Source organism: Corvus cornix, chromosome 10, assembly GCF_000738735.6.
Source record: "Corvus cornix cornix isolate S_Up_H32 chromosome 10, ASM73873v5, whole genome shotgun sequence".
NCBI classification, from domain to species: Eukaryota; Metazoa; Chordata; class Aves; order Passeriformes; family Corvidae; genus Corvus; species Corvus cornix.
The window spans coordinates 9,287,824-9,304,485 of record NC_046340.1 but is presented as its reverse complement, the minus strand read 5'-3'; the positions used below and the strand labels follow the sequence as shown (position 1 = coordinate 9,304,485).

Here is a 16,662-nt window from a genome sequence, read left to right as displayed (position 1 = left end):
TGATGTAAGAGCTCAAGGAGCAGCCTGCCGAGTGTGCAAGCTCCTGAAGGATAATTTAGGCCAGCAGGGGGGCAGGGGAAAAGCTAATGTGGAGCAGGAGATGGCATAGTGAACAGGATGCCGTGTTCATTTATCCAGGGATGAGACAGATGTGAGCAAAGCTGTGCACTGCCGTGCAGGTGAAGTGAAATCTGAGGGAGCGAGAAGCTGGCCAAGGGGCTTGTGGCCTTGTAGAGTTTCTTTTAAGTGTAGCTTGGCAGATTTCAAACTGCATTTTAAAAGATTTTGGTTTCCACAGACATTGCTATTAAGTTATTTGTTCTGAGCCTATTCGGTTTTTGTTACCCATGGCACCAACAGCCACAAAATGCTTTTAAAATTGTCTTTTCTCAGAGACAGCGCTCAGGAACACGTTGACCTGGTACTGTCATTCTCTAAATGATAATTTTAAAGCCAGACACATTTGTTAAACTTAAAAATGCTCCAAACTGTCTATCTCCCAGGTTCAGATGCAGATAGTTTGGACCATGTCCCAAGCTGTGCAGCTGTGGGCAGCTCATGGAGACTTCCGGTTCCATCTTTGTGCCATGGGTGAAATCCTGTCATATCCCCGCTGGTGTGTTGTTAAATCCAACTGTGACTGCAGCCTACTGGAACTGTTGGTGGCTGAGAAAATCCAGTTGTGATTGACACTGGTTGTGTAGTAGAGGTTCCATCAGACATTGGACAGTCAAGTGGGGACCAGAGATAGAAAGATGGGACTCTGTGTGTCTGGAAGTGGCTGAACTCTGTCCATGTGTGTCTGTCCCTCAATGGGAGAAGTCACCATCTCTCTTCAGTGAGCAAGGAAAGAATTAGATTAACTTTTCTCGAGTGACAAATTTGGCAGTGTTATCTCTTAAAAACAATTATTGGCATGAAGTTAATTCAAAGACACTTAATGATGTAAATGTGTAAACTTTCCCAGGTGGCACCATCTTGCATATGTGATTAAAAAACTGAGAATGACAAACCAAAGAAAACAATGTATTTTAAAAAGTGAAATTAATTTGTAAAGCCATTTGGCTTATTAATTAGAAAACCTTCAAAAACCAAAACATTCTTGAGTTAAGACATCTAAGATCTTCGTCTTGGAGAAGATACCTTGTGCACGTTTTCTTTAAAAGAATCCCAAGATTTTGCTTTACATTCTTTACCCTACTGTAGTTTATAATGAGCATTTCAGCTAAATTTTACTGTTAACTGACATGGTGTTGACTTGTCTGGATCAAATAAGCCCTGTGAGGAGCAGCTGAGGGAGCTGAGGGTGTTCAGCATGGATAAAAGGAGGCTCAGGGGTGGCCTTATCGCTCTCTACAACTCGCTGACACGAGGGAGTCGGGCTCTTGTCTCAGGCAGCCAGCAACAGGACAAGGGAAACCACCTCAGGTTGTGCCAGGAGAGGTTCAGGTTGGACATCAGGAAGAATTTCTTCACTGAGACTGGTCAGGCATTGGAAGGGGCTGCCCAGGGAGTTGATGGAGTCCCCATCCCTGAAGGTGTTCCAGAAATGGCTAGACATAGCACTCAGTGCTCTGGTTTAGTTGACAAGGTGGTGGGAGTTGGATTTGATGATCTTGGAGGTCTTTTCCAACCTTTATTTTTTATGATACTGTAATCTGTCATGTGTCACTTTAAAACCTTTGACTCAATACTCTTTGGTCAGACAAGCCTCACTTCTTTCCATGCTGAAGATGGTGACATTTGTTGTCATCCTTTAAAGCCTGCAGAATCTTCACCAGAGTGTCTTTGTCCCAAAAGACCCAAGTCTGATATTGCAAAGGTATTTTACATTTTAGACTAGGCTGTGATCCACTGTTAGAGTGAAATACCAGGGGTTTTGTGGCTACTGACATATTCACTGGTATAATTTTTTACAAATACTCCGAAAGCAAGCTGATTTCTAAAACAATTTTTAAAAGATCATCTGGCTTTTGCTTGGTCTTTTCTTTATTATGTGCTAACTGCCTGACAAGAAAATACTTGAGCCCCAGGTCCTCTGAATAGTGTTCTGTAATCGTGTGCTGAAGTCTGTAATTCAGGGCTGGTTACATTTTAAAAGAAAATTATTATGGTCATGTAGTGTCAGAGGCTTTTGCATATCAAGGCAAACAGCTTCTTGTGTTACTAAATCTTCTGCCTTTTGCTGTAACATGGAGTAACTCATCTTTTTTTTATTGCATTTATCCCCCCAAACCCCGCATCAAAACCAGCCACTTGATTAGATTTCATACTTTGTAAAGCATTTTGAGAACTGCTGATTAAAAAGCACTGTATGAATGTGAAGTATATATTTTTCTGTTACTAAGCATTCATCAAGTTTAATTTGTGGGAACCAAGGCCAAGAAGCTGATGTTGGTAGGAACAAGCTCTTCAAAACCTGGGAAAGGGAGGCAGAAGCTTTGTCAGATGAACTGCTGGTTGAAAAACGCTGCCCAGGAAAGGTATAAATGGATTAAAAGTTTCCTACGTGCGGAAGGACATGATGTGGGGAGGAAGGAGTAATTAGTCAGTTTGGAGATCCTTCTGTAGCAGTTAATCCTCCAGTGGCAGCGTGGCCACCAACGGATGCTGCATCCTTAGGGATGATCTAGGAGAAGCTGCTTTACTTTCTGTCATCACTTTAACGAGCCACGGTGCCTGGATAAAGTGCATCAAATGAATCTGAGAAATATTTAAGCTGAAATAGGTATTAAGGGTAGTAGCTCGCCCAACCCCTTAATTTTTCCTCACGTCATTCCTAATTCATAAAAACAAACCATAGAACAGCCTTGAACTTTGTGCAAAAATCTGTTGCTCTGTAATTTGCAATTTAAATGATTCTTCTCTGTATTTGACTGCAGGCAAGATCAGCTATTCTATTCCCATCCAATTTAATGCTTTTAGTTTTGGGTGTGTGCGTGGGACATCCTGGAATACTAATTATTTTTCTCCCCTCCCTGTTTCTTGTTCCAGAGCCATCAACAAGCAGGATCTGCTGTTTTTGGTAGTTCCCTTTCATTGTTTTTCAGTGAAGGTTCTGTCTGCAAATTTGTTTGTTTGTCTGGGTTTTGTTTGTTTTTTAACCAGTGTGATTTTTAAACTGTGTGTTCTGGGTAGTGTTGGCATAATTTACAGGAAACTTCATTTAATGGGTATGGAAGTTGAGGTTCATATAACTGCAGAGAAGGCAGGGCCTGCCCTGCTTGAAATAGAGACAGATCTATTTGTTGTTTCATGTTGCAGTCGTAAACATTGGAAGAGAAATACCATTTCTAATGATGGAATAGGAAATTGTTTCTCAAATTAAGTGATGGCAATACAGCCCTGTCCCCTTCCAGCTGGCCAGAACCAGCCACTGGTCCCCTTTTATAGTGAGGACCAGCTGGACCAGAGGGGGTACAGAGCTCTCACAACATTTCTCAGCATCAGCACCAAAAGTTTGTGGGGGTGATATGATATTGATAACTGCAGCATGGCCAGAAATACTTTTTTCTTGGCTTGTTTTGTGTACTGTAAATATATACCTGGAGAACTTAGCGAATGGCATGGCTGGTGTGTTCAGAATAGATCCGTACAAGGAGGAGGATGTACCTCTGAATAGTAAAAACACAGTGTAGCATCATGAGGAGGTGGAAGATGGGAAATGTGGTGATGCTTTCACCCCTCTGACCTCTATAACCAAAGATATCTGCAGTTATTGGCTCAAGGAGACCCATAACTGGAAGAAAAGATAATTGCAGTCTTGTTACTACAGTATTATTGGGAAATAAAGCTTAGAATTCAATAAATTTTCAATTTGTTAGGTGTTTGTAGGTGTCCTATAAATGCAATAATTTCTGGGGTAAACAAGGTTGTGGAAAGTTTCATGGTCTGTCTGAAGTCTGCACATTCTGCATGAAGAAGCTGTAAATACTGATATTACTGAATTGTAGAGCTTGTTAGTTTTGGGAACCTGGGTTTTCTCTTGTAACTAATACTAACCCTCTTCAGAATTAATGAAATACTTAGTGGAATTTTAACATTAAAAGAGAATTTCTAAAAGCTGTAGAAAAGGGTCTGTCAAATTATCACATGTTGTGGAAAAACATCATTGCTGTACTGCAGCATAAACATTTTTTAAAATTATGTAATATTATGAAAGTTTTTTTTTTTAAATGGTAATACTAAGTTTTGCTGTATTTAGTTCTTCAAATACCTTTTAATGATTTTTCTCTGTGGTCTAAATGGATGAAAACATAATCCAGATTTAAATCCTTTTCTCATAGTGTAGTGAACTTCAGCTCCTTAGATAAATTTAGATAATTTTTCTTCTTGCTAAGCTGGAGGAGTGTTTAATAGTTCTTAAAAGTTTGTGTAGTGTGGCAAGTGATGGAAAACAATTCTACCAGTAGCATTGCTGTAGAGATGGGGAGAGGTACAGATCATGTTTTCTCTTTGAACATCTGACTCACCAGAGCTGCCTGTTAATCCTGACAGCTTTATTGCAAAGCAAAGAAAGCGGCTGAATAAATTCAAGGGGAAAAAAAATTGTGGCACCACTGCCTACCCACAGCAGAGACAGTGGCCCTGGGATTAAAGGGAAGGAGAGGCAGGTGCTCTTGGTTTGCCTTATGGGAGGATTTAGGTGCTGTCACTCTCTCTCAGCTAGAATATTCTAAGGAAACATTTTGGTAGGGGAAAACATTCTCAGTTCAGTTACACAAAGTTGGCAATACTCACCACTTGCTTTCCTGTTTTGTTGTTGTTTTGGTTTTTTTGGGTTTTTTTTTTTTTTTTTTTTTTTTTTTAGTAGGTATGGAGGCTTAAACTTTGTAAACATAGTCCAGATCTTGCCTTGCTTTTGTATGTGAAGCATTTAGACCCCTGTGTAAATTCTTCTGAACTTACTTTTCTGCAAAGCCTCTTAGGAAGAGTTGTGGGTTTCTCGCTTTTTGTGGGTTTTTTATAGCTCTAGTACTCTGATGAATCAGAGAATCCTAGAATGTCAGGGGTTGGAAGGGACCTTAAAGCCCATCTAGTCCAAAACCCCCTGCATGGGCAGGGACACCTTGTACTGGACCAGGTTACTCAAGGCTTTATCCATCCTGGCCTTGTAATGAATCCATCTCCATGAGCGCTAGACCCTAATCCCAGCCACCAACAACATATTTTGAATTTGAAAAATGTCTCTCTCTGTATGTCCCTCTGCTTTTTGGATAAATACTTACTTATATTGAGCTTATATAGGAACCATGAATTAGAAAAGGCTTTGTGCCCCATAGGTGCCTGGCATGAGTTAAAAATGCGTCAATTATGAGGCACCTCTATCACGACAAAACCTCAGATTTCTTGCTGGGATTTTTGAGCTAGCAAAGTGATTTTGTTCAAAAGATGGCATATGGTTGCATGAGTCTTGGGCATTCATATGGATAAAGAATGTCACCCAACCCAAACTTCATTACAGTATGAAATCCAGTTTTTCCTTATTTTGCTTCATTTTAGATACCTGATAGAGTCTCTTTCCCTGCCAGCCACTGGAGGTCTGTAGTGGGCTGGCATCAGTGAACACACCGAGGTCTCAAGGGGGGTTTGGATAAAATTTGAGGGTTTTGCTTCCTTTGGATTTTGAGAGGCCAATGAGTCTGTCACGCTTGGATTTGCCTGGTGCCTGTGGTGTGTCTGTGCTGTAGGTGACTGAGGAGCTGCTCAGCGAAGCCTTGGAGCGCTGAGATCACTGGGGCGAGTGTGTAGGAATCCCAGAGGGTTTGTGCTGCAGACAGAACATCGATCCCCAGCCCGGTGCCAGCTTGGCGTGTCATTGCCCAGACATGGCCTCTAATACCAGCTTGAAGAAGAACTGCCAAAACCACAGTGCTCAAGGCCTCTCCCTCTGAGTTCGGCCAATGCTCGAACGAAACAGCCCCCAGCTTGTTCCTCCGGGACACAGGCCTGCCTTGTTAGGAAATCGGTGAAGTTTGGGAACCCACAATACCTCACATAGCTCTGTGTACAGTAACGGAGGGTGGAAATAGGGCCATAGGCATGAGCAACCAGACGAGTTATAAATATAGAATACTCTCTCAATTCCAGTTTCGTTAGTCATGGGAGGACAGTGAGAGTTTTATAAACTTATAAGGAATATACAAACAGTTCTGAATTTAAAATAACTCTGTATAATTTTTTTAGTGTGTGAAAAGAATATTCTTTTTTGAGACCATCCATGTAAGTATCTGCTATACACAGCGCGTAAGGATCTGCGTATTTATATGTTCATGTGAATGTGACTTGAGATGACAAAAAAAGGTACCAAGAAGAAAAGCGTAGCTCAAACGTGCCAAACTCAAGCAAAAACAGAGTGGGAAGCAGCGTGCTTCCTACTTTGTGCCAATATCAAAAACACGAATCCACTCTTTTTCTTTAATAAGTGCTGTCTGATGCTGTCTCCAGCTTCAGAGCAGCCAGGCAGTGTCTCTGAGCTGGCTTTGCTGCAGCCTGGAGCCCCTGTCAGATCCAGGGATACAGCTCACCTTGGCTGTCTTTCCTAAAAATAAATAAATAAACCTCTGGTACTCCCTAATCTGATCACAAATCCTTACTACAGGGAAGGATTTAGGAAGTCCGAAGCAATGTCATTGTTTTTTCCCAGTCATGCTAGCAGGAATTCCTCAAAAGCATGTGAAGTGTATCAGCAGAGACAACTCGAGCATCCAAGTCTTAGCTGTGTGTGAGTACATGGCCGGCAGCGCTGTGTGTGCTGTTTGTCCCGTGAGTATATTCTGTGTGTTTGCAGTTTCTGGGGGATGTCACAGTCAAACAGTTTATTTATCAAACTGTTGAAGAACTGAAATAGTTCAGTCTCACAACGGAGGAGGTTTTTAAAGATACTGAGCTAAGTACAGGCAGGACGACACTGTCATCCTTCAGCTGGGTTAGCAGGAAACACTGAGCACTCCCAGCTGCTGCTGTTCCATTCTGCGCTCTTCACTGACCCAAGGCACTTTTTCTCACTGGCTTATGGCTCAGGTGTTTGAGTCCTTTGCTTGGGCTGTCTGGGGATTCAGAGCTGCTGAATTTGCAGCAGTTCACTTGGGGCCTCCTTTGGGTTTGTGGTCATGTCCAGTGCCACAGTCGACTGGGAGCATCCTTGCACTTCCCCAAAGCAGGTTCTGCGGCCCAGCTCCAGCTTTTCTGTCTACACACAGAGCTGGTCAGGAACCCACAAGCAAACAGGCGACTGTTGCAGCAGTTCTGTTGTTTGGAGACCAAACCATGGAGGATGGAGTTAAAAGTTCAGGTCCAGATAGTTCAGGATGATTTACAGACTATGAAAGCAATTTGCATCAAGTCTAAAAAGATAATTCAACATTTTCCCATTTTCCTTGGAAATGCTTCTGTCTATGGTTGTGGTATATGAGAAGAAACTAATTCTAATACACCTTAAAGTCAGCTGTATCCTTCCCACTGCCAGTGTTGCCTGTAAATTTGTTTAAATGAGTTAAGACATGGATAAATGCACAATCTTCCTGTCTGCTTTTAGGTCTTAGAAATTCTGGCACTTTTTGTATTCCCTCTGCGTTTATAATAGAGGAAGATTTAGAAAGAAAAATATATTCCGTGATTATTAAAACCAAGGAGAGAGCTCACCCTTTGATTGTTGTGGATCTCTAGAGCACAATCTTCAGTTGCTGTCAGATTTGCTTACACTCTTGTATTTCTGGAAGTCCTGAAGGAAATACTTAATTTGATCGTTTTAGCATAATTGCCTTAATATTGTTTGGAGCATCGTTGCTGCTGTTGTTAACAGGGTGCCTTTCGGTTGCAATGTACAAATATCATAAGTGATGTTGTACTCCCAGATTTAGTAGTTTGCGATTTAAAACAAAAGCACCAGGTGTCTCTGATAACTTTGCAGACCATCAGCATTCTTGCAACTTGTTCTGCCCTTCCATTATCATCCTCCTCTTTTCTCGGGGTCCTGAACATCTGGATCTTAATCCTGGTTTTAGTGGCCTATCTCACTAACAGGTGAACAGCTTGAAAAGTCTTGCTCTGTAGTAAAACAGTTTGAATGTTCTTGGTCTTTCTGGCTGTTTCCTTGAATTTTCATCTTTCTAATGTTCAGAACTCTACAGGTTTTGTCATTGTCATCTTAGTTGGAGATGAACAAAAACTTTCTAGGTTTGCCCCACTGTGTGTATTATGAACAGTTTTCTGGAAGTTTTTTTTCCCTTTAATTTTAGTGCAATTAGCCCTCGGCTGGAGCAGTGTTGATTCAGCCTCCAAGACGAACATTCTGTATCATTGCTGGTGCCAGAATGGTTGAGCTGTTGATGGGTGTAAGGCATGAATGCAAAGGGCATTCCTGGAATGGAGCAGGAGCTGAATCCCTCGTAACCAGTGACTCTTGTTCGCCCTGGATTAAACTGCCGTGATCCTTCGGCATTAGGACAGCTACATAATTTAGGCCAGTGTGATAATGTTATCAGGCTGTCTTCCTCCTTTAGAATAAATCTGGAATGTGAATAGTAGTCCTCCTCCAGCTGGGCTTTTGCCAGGAGATGGCTGACCAGCACTCCTTGCTTGCAGTATATTAATTAAATCCCGTAAAGCTTATTGCCTTACACTTGCAGCATTTGGAAGACAGGCAGATTAAATCTAGCTTTAAGCAAGAACAAGCAAAACCCCAATATATCGCTCGTAATCTGCAGCAAAAAGACAAATAATTTGCCTCAGAGCTGCAGCTTTGCTTTTCTTATCTGTTACTGCAGAGTTCAGGAACTTCAGTTTTCCCTTTAGGAATGTGGACAAATATGTGACAGTGAGTGGTGAGGGATGGCAGTGGATGGGGAGCAGCTTTCACCACCGCAGGGAGACCCTCATGTTCCTGCCTTCATCCCCACTCTGATCAATGTTACCGTTCTGATTTGCATCTTCCAGTGGGAAATTTCCCTGTCCGTAGAGGAAATGTTTTTGGAACAGTGTGGTACTTATGGTAAAACGTTCCCGACCAGTTTGTTTACCCAGTGTTGAAGATAGAGTGCAACTGACCCAAACTCCCCAGAGATGGTTGTGTATCTGCCTCTGTGGGGTTTGTTTATGTACTGAATTCATACTGGCGTGGAAGGACTAAACGGACTTGTTTTTTTCCTCATTCTCTCGAGTGCCAGCTGCAATGATGCCAGTCTGGGCTGTGCTGGGCAACATAAACTGTTTTGAAAGAGAATGCAATTCATGCTGCCTGGGTTTGTCAATAAATCGTGTTTGTTTTCACCTTCCTGGGCCGTAGTTTTACGCACTTGGGAGCAAATGCACACTACCTGTGCTATCCATGAGTTCCTGTTGACTGTGGGATAAGGTGGTTGTTTTCTTCACTCAGGTTTCCATTTGTTCTCATTTTGGTGTGATGGGAGTTCCTGTAACGCTCCTGGAGCATTTAGCAGGGTTGATTGCTTCATTTGCAGAAACCTGAAGGGATGGGAGTTTTACAGTGCCAAAGAGTGTCCCCAAGTCCTCTAGTCTGAATAAAATGGATCTGGCACACACGTTGTTTTGTATCACAGCTGGGACACCTGGAAGCTGTTTTGGTATAACTTCTAGGGTAAGGAATGAGTGAGAGGTGGCTAAAAGAGGGATGTGTGGGGTCATCAAACTCCAGTGTATCCAGCTGAAATACACTCACTGAATGACGAATATTTCCTCTCTGCCTTTTAGACCTCATTGCATCTGGTGGAATCTGAGAGTCTCCAGGTGCTGGATGGTGCTGGACTTTTCTTAACCTGTCACCCACTCCTTTCTTCCACTTCCTTGGCTTCAGAATCATCTACATGTGCTTCCATCTGAGCAGTTGGCTCCAACTGTTGCACAACTGTGTATTGTTTTTCACCCATAAAATCCTGAGGAAGAGGATGCGAGAAACTATTCTGTGATCAATCTTTCATATGATTAAAAATTGGGCAGTTAGTGGGCTGATAGCTGGTATCAGGCTGGGAAAATCCATTGAGGTTATTTTGAGGTTCTGGATGCTTCATAACACCTACTCCTTCATGAAGGGATAAAGGCATAATACAGCATCTGTGACAAACAGAAATACCGAGAAGCGAGAGACCAAAAAGCTTTGTGTGGAGGCTGACCAGGTGTAGTGGGAAGAAAATAATTCACTGAGCCATTTCAGAATTATTTCAGGATCCTTGGAAAGGTCTCAGGGATAAAAATGGGTTGGTAGCGACTAGGATTTAAAGATGGAAACGCATGACTGGTGAAATGATCTCGAGTCAGACATAGCTTGTGGGCTGTAGACTTAATGCCGTCTTGGTATAAGTTTGTATAGACCTGTCCAAGTATTTTGCTGGTGGACATGACTGTACAATACTGGAGGTTTAAAGAAGGAGGAGATGATCTCTTTTATGTCCTAGATCAGTGCTGGGTTGAACTGAACCTTTGAGATCTGGCAGTTAATGTCAAAAGCTGCCAGACTTCATGCCTTAACTATCAGAGAGTAGTTCAACATGGCAGCATTTTTTGCCTTCAGGATTTTCACTGAATGTGAGATGACCAGTTTTGGAGAAGGGGAAACAGAAAAGACAAAAAATACACCACTGTTGATATGCTGCTAATACCTGTTTCTGTGGTAATATAAAGATTTACACGACTGCTCTGAATGGCCTCTTCAGTGCCTTGGAGATGACTTTTACCCATATTTCTGTGATCAGAACACGCTACTGCATGTATTTAATATGTGTATTTCCTTTTATTCTGTAGTTTTTGATTCCAGCCCTGACGATGAATCACTGGAACTGGATTTTCTGAGTAATGTCTCTCCAGTCTCTCTATTCTCACAGAATATTGGGCAAAAGAAATCGGGTCTTGTATAGGCTGTTTGAGCATTTGAAGTCAGCTGTTTGAAAGGCTGTACCAAAGTTTAGCCCATTAAAATGCAATATTTTTTAAATTCTGTCATCTAGAAGGATTAACATTCCAAAAGTGACCATATTTTTCTGTCTTTGTGGATGAATTTAGACAGCTAATTTTTTCAGTAGTTGGCTAGGAGGAAGCACTCCCTTCCTCCTCTGGTTTCTGCTCAAAACAAGGCACTTTTTTTCTCCCCTATTTTTTTTCTGAAACATTATTTTATCTGAAGGATGCTCTAAAAAGCCGAAAGAATATATTAAAAAAAACCAAAACAACCCAAAGAAGGATCAAATATCTTTTTACAAGGAGAGAAAGAATCTTTAAAAAATATTTATCCCACACTTGGCAACATTTTGCTTGCCCGCATGTGACTGGCACGGTGCCATCCTTGGCCAAGGCCGGCGCCTTCCCTTGCCAGGAGTCTTCCTCCTCTGGCTGCATTTTCACTCCCTGTGACTGATTGTTTATTCACCTGATTTTTCTGCTCCAGCATTGCTGAAGTCATGGCGTCTTGGAGATGATAAGAACACTTTGTCTGTCCAAACTGTACGATAGCCATGATGTCAATGCGGGCTGTTTGCAGCGAGCCCTGGCGTGGTGCACACTTCACATAGCAGGGAGGATTAGATGTCAGACAAACTTACTGCCACCTCCTTAGCCTGAGCCTGTCCAAAAGAGAACTGTCGTAAATACAGGCAGATGATTTGTTTCTTGCTTTTAAAATCTTCTTTCCCCAGAGCTGTGTTTGAGGATTTTCAAACCTTGCTTTGTGTTTGCAGTTCTAGTTTAGCATCTTGGGGGTTTTAATTGAGGATAATGAGTCTCTGAGTCAGATTCTGTTGGGGCTTCTCATGTTTCTGAGATACTTGCATTTAGTTTTAAGGTATCTCCTTGATGTATGTCAGGTCTGAATCTGATTTGTAAATGTAAAACAGGCATCTTGGAATGAAATATTTTGACCTTTTTTTTTTTTTTTTTTTTTGTCGGTGATTATAGTATCTTAATAGTATTTGGAAAATCTCCTAAATTTTTTGTTGACAGGGAAAACTTGTCTGAAGAAATCAGGGAGGAGGTGAATCAGGGATGGATAAAAAAAGTTCTGTTGTTGGTTTTGCTCCAGTAGATTTGATAGGTGGCTACTGGTATTCTTCTGCTGTCTTTCTCTGAAGATCTGATGATCTGACACTACTTTCACTCACTAAATGTAAATGGATGCTGGTCTGTTCAGGCCTCCATCATCTCTTTATTAAACTGCTTAAGGGTCTGCCCTTCTCCATGTCTTGCTTTGACTTCCTTCTCCCATGGCTGCCCTCCAAAGTCTCTGAAATTTTCCATTATTTTGGTATCTCCATGTGATGACAATTAAGCATTTTTTGCCCTTGGGCTTGTCAGCAAGGATTTGTTCAGGGGTTGTTTTTTTTGTATATTGTCATCAGCCTTCATGTTCCAAGGCACTGTTGTACCTGGCTGATAAATTCTGTCCCCAAATGTCAGCCCACTGTTTGCTCGTGTTTGTGTCTCTAATGTTCTTGAAGAATAAAGTCAACAAGTTACTGAGTGTATTGCAGGGCGCTTTTCCTGGCCAAAGTATTTTGGAACCTGCATTTTACATGTTTGGTACAAATCTAAGAGCCCAAGTAGCACAGTTTGGGAGGGTGGGGGGAGGACAGATGGGTCCGGACTGTGAGGTCAGCTGGTGTTGTTTAGTAAGGTTTTTAGAACAGGGATATCTGAGGGAACTGGCATGTAAGGCAGATAAGGCTTTTTTGTTGTTGATAATGTGTCCTACAGACACACACAGAAGTTCTTGTTCTGCCTCTTCAAAGAAACAGGATACCCGTATTGTCTCCAGGCTGAAAACCCTGCCAATGTTAGCAAGAACAAGCAGAAGATAGGACTGAGGAAAAAGCGAGCTTGCTGAGCTTTTAAAAAATTACCTTTATAAAGTTTTCAAGAGTTCATGTTAAAATGGTTGTGATTAAAATATTATAGTTTTGAAAACCTGTTTCACTGATTGCCTTTTTCATGTGAACTTGTGTATCATTCTGTGCTCCAATTTATATTTCTGTAGACCAGAGTCAGCAGATTTACCAGGAGATGCAGGGAATCCTGTTTATATAGCAGATTGCTCATGAATGGCAGAGGCATTAAGGGAATACAGGAGTCTTTCCCAGGAATGAAATAAACTCTGTTTATCCCAATACTTAGTACAGCAGTGCTTGTTTTCCAGCACATTGTTCAGACGAAAACAAAAAATGATGTATTTAATCAATACATCCAGCAATGAACTTCGTGGAGGCATGGGTTGGGAGGGTGTGTGTGTTTTTTTTAGTAGGGCTTTGAACTGGAAATATAGCTACCATGTGAAATCTGAGTTCTGGCACCCACTCAGCACGGCAGTCCATCTGCTAGCAAGGCACACTGATTTATTTTTTTTTTAATCCCTTGGTAGTGCCAGATGCAAGTCCTGTGTACCTTAAGGTGAAAGGTAATTCGTGATGCCTTACTAAGGTGGCAAGTGCGCAGACTTCTGTTGCACTGGTGCAGATTACAGTCAGAAAGAACAGACACCTGTATACGTATTTTCTTTTGGGATAAAGGTTTGGTGTGTATGGTTTGTTTCCTTTTCAAGGAAAAAATCATCCAGCACCTTCAGACAACTCAGTATTTAGCAGTGATTGCCTCTGCATTCCTGCTCTCTGTAGTCTTACAGGCTCTGTTAAAATTTTATCAATTTGGTTTGCATGTGATAGCTGTGATACTTGTGGTACCTGGGCAGGCACCGGCCGTGCTCATGGGGTCCCACCTCCTTGTTCTCATAGTCTTTCCCCTCCATCCATTTAAAAAAGGAGATTAAAATTAATCACAGTGAGTATAGAATCATTTTGATAAGAAATGCAAAATTCTTTGATAGCATTTTGACAAGTCCTTTTCAAGGTGGGCACTACTTAAAGCTATCAGAAAATGGCTCTTTATAATCAAGTCAGTGGAAGATGTCAACATCCTTGATGCAGAGCTATGAGCAGTGGGGGTTTTTGTGGTTTTTGGTTTGTTTGTGGGGGAATTGTTGTTGTTGTTGTTACTGTTGTTATTGCTTAACAGCAGTCTCAAGCATTTTCTCCTGTGTCAGGATGGTGGAGTTCTGCTGAATGGGACTGTGAAAACTGGAAAGCCTGGACCTCCTTATGGGAAGAGGAGGGCACTAAGATTTTAGGGTGTTTAGTCCTGCATTAAAACAACACCATGGCTGCAAACTGGGAGATAAATCATAATGCTGAACTAGTGTGGAGTTTCATCAACTGCTTCCATGGTCATTTTGGGATGTTAACTTCTCTCCTGATTCTCTGCTTTCTGCTGAAATCATTCCATTTAAATGTCTGTGGTGCTCTGTTTGGATCTCTCTGTAGTGGCACCACTGACATCGAGTTTTCTGCTGTTGTTACTGATACAGTGTTTTAGCTAAGTTAGAAAGGGGCAAAGAGTTACTTAATGCAAACCAGATTTGCAATCTGTGTGTTTCCAGAGCCTCTGGCACATGGCTTGTGTGGCTAAAAGGCCATAGAGTGCTGTAATCAAAATGCTGTTGTTACATAAATATAATGCTGCCACTTCTTTTGATCTGGCAGTGGTGAGCTCAGCTGCTGAGGATTCTGCTCTTTGTTCATGTCTTCCAAGCTGAAATGCTTTCACATAAAACGAATGTCTCCATAAATTTGCACCCCATTTTTTTTCTCCCTTTCATATTTTGTTCTCTGAACCCAGAATTTGAGGATAAGGCAGAATTCTGTTATGCTCTTCAGGGGAAAATAGTAGCTCCGTAATTCCTTGGTATTTGATGTGGATGATGATTTGATACTTTATTAAACCGCATTTTGCACACATAAGCAACATTGGGATGCTACACTGGGGTCAGCCCAACCATGTGTGCTGCAGTAGAGCAGTGCTTCCTTCTACAAGTGTAATTAAGTTGTTTTGAAGGAAGCTTGTTTTCTTGCCAATAAAAGACCAATTTGAAGTACAAACAGGAAAGACAAGGAATGCTTAGAAAGACAATAAGTCAGCATGCCAAAAAAAAAATTATCCGTAATACTAGGGCTATGGAATAGGTTCCAGTACTGCCTGTTTCCATTATCCTTATGTTGATCTTGCTTTCAGCAGTTTTCTTTATTACTTACTTGGTTCATGTCATAAATTTGATCTGAGAAAAAGATACTTTTGGGCAACTAAAGCTGAGAAAACCAGAACTTTTTACAGTAGTGGGTTGGGTTGTTTTTCAGAGATGCTCTTGAGTGCAGGGACTGAATTGCTATAGAGTTGCACAGAGCAGGGTTTTTCCTTTAGTGCCACTTACCTCAGCAGCTGTTGCTCATGCTCCCTTGCTTTGTGTCCTTGCAGTGTGCCCCAGCTCATGTGGGAAGAGAGCCTGCACAGACCAAAACGAGTGTTGCCATCCCGAGTGCCTGGGGAGCTGCACGGCGCCCGACAACAACACGGCGTGTGTGGCCTGCCGCAACTACTACTACGAGGGCGTGTGCCTGCCCACCTGCCCCCCCAACACGTACAAGTTTGAGGGCTGGCGCTGCGTCACCAGAGAGTTCTGCTCCAAAGTCCCCGCCACGGACGCCAGCGAATACGAGAAGTTTGTGATTCACAACGACGAGTGCATGGCCGAGTGTCCCTCGGGCTTCATCCGCAACGGGAGCCAAAGGTAAGGCAGCTTCTGTCTGGGTTGTCCTCTTTGGGTTTGCCAGTCCCTGTTCAAGGGCAGATTGGGGTGCAAATTACTTGGGGTAGAAGGGAGGACAGAGGAGGGGGAATTGCAGTGGGGGATTGCGTGGCTTCCTGGTAGAAGCTGACTTGATGAATCTTGATAGACCTTCCATGACGAATCCACCTGATGCGTGTGTGTGGTCCTGTGCAGCATCAGTGGGCTCTGGTTCTTCAGCAGGGCTAGAGGAGGTCATGCAATGCAGAACCAGGTCTTCAAGTAGAGAGTAATAAAATGAAAGTTAAGCCCAAGGCTGGAGTTGACTGATGACCATTATCACACAGAACAAACCATAGGAGTTACCTTGCCTTGCGTATTATTTGCTTTATGTGTGCCTGCATTTTAGACACATGTATTCTTCAGTGTATTTAATTTAATTTCCCTTTCCTCACTATTTCCAGGAGATAACAATGGTGTTTTAGAAGGAAGTAATCATATAGATGGTATGCAGCAGCCAACAATATTATACAGAATAATTTCTTCCAAGATTGTTACTCTCCTCTTGTTATTTAATTCTAACAGTTGGAGCAATGGTTGCTTGTGATTTTTGTCATTTGCCAGTGGTTTAAGCAAGAAGCCTTCATTGCCTACTGACCCTTGGAAGTCATGGAGTTTGAGTGAAGGATAGTCAGTGTGCTAAAATTTGTAGTGCTTCAGTATTATGCTAAAAAGGTGTCTTTGTAGGCTGCTGTGTTTTTTGGAAAGGTGATTGTGGTGATGCAGCAGTTGTGTGTCTGTGTATGTGTGTCATCCATCCGTTCCAGGCACTCTCCAGTTGGCATTTGGATACAAGCAACTTAACACAGCCTTTCCCCAAATCCAGATATTCACCTGAGAAGTGCAGCTTTTGTTATCTCCTGGAGCTTGTAGTAGCAGCAGTTTGAGCCGCTTACGCTGGAGTGCGAGGCCATCCTGTCTTATCTCAGTGTTGTGTTCTCTGCAGAGATTGAAAGGAGCTGTAACTCAAGGCTAGTGAATGTTCTGTT

At 42.1% G+C, this 16,662-nt stretch overlaps 1 protein-coding gene across 2 annotated transcripts in view; it reads left to right on the top strand.

The window, feature by feature from the left end:
* The window catches only part of IGF1R (insulin like growth factor 1 receptor), a 173,808-nt gene that overhangs the window by 113,110 nt on the left and 44,036 nt on the right, over positions 1 to 16,662 (top strand). For both annotated transcript variants that reach the window (XM_039557369.1, XM_039557368.1), the window contains exon 3: positions 15,304 to 15,616. In XM_039557369.1, coding sequence (XP_039413303.1) covers positions 15,304 to 15,616 — 313 coding nt within the window. The remainder of the gene's footprint in view (positions 1 to 15,303; positions 15,617 to 16,662) is intronic.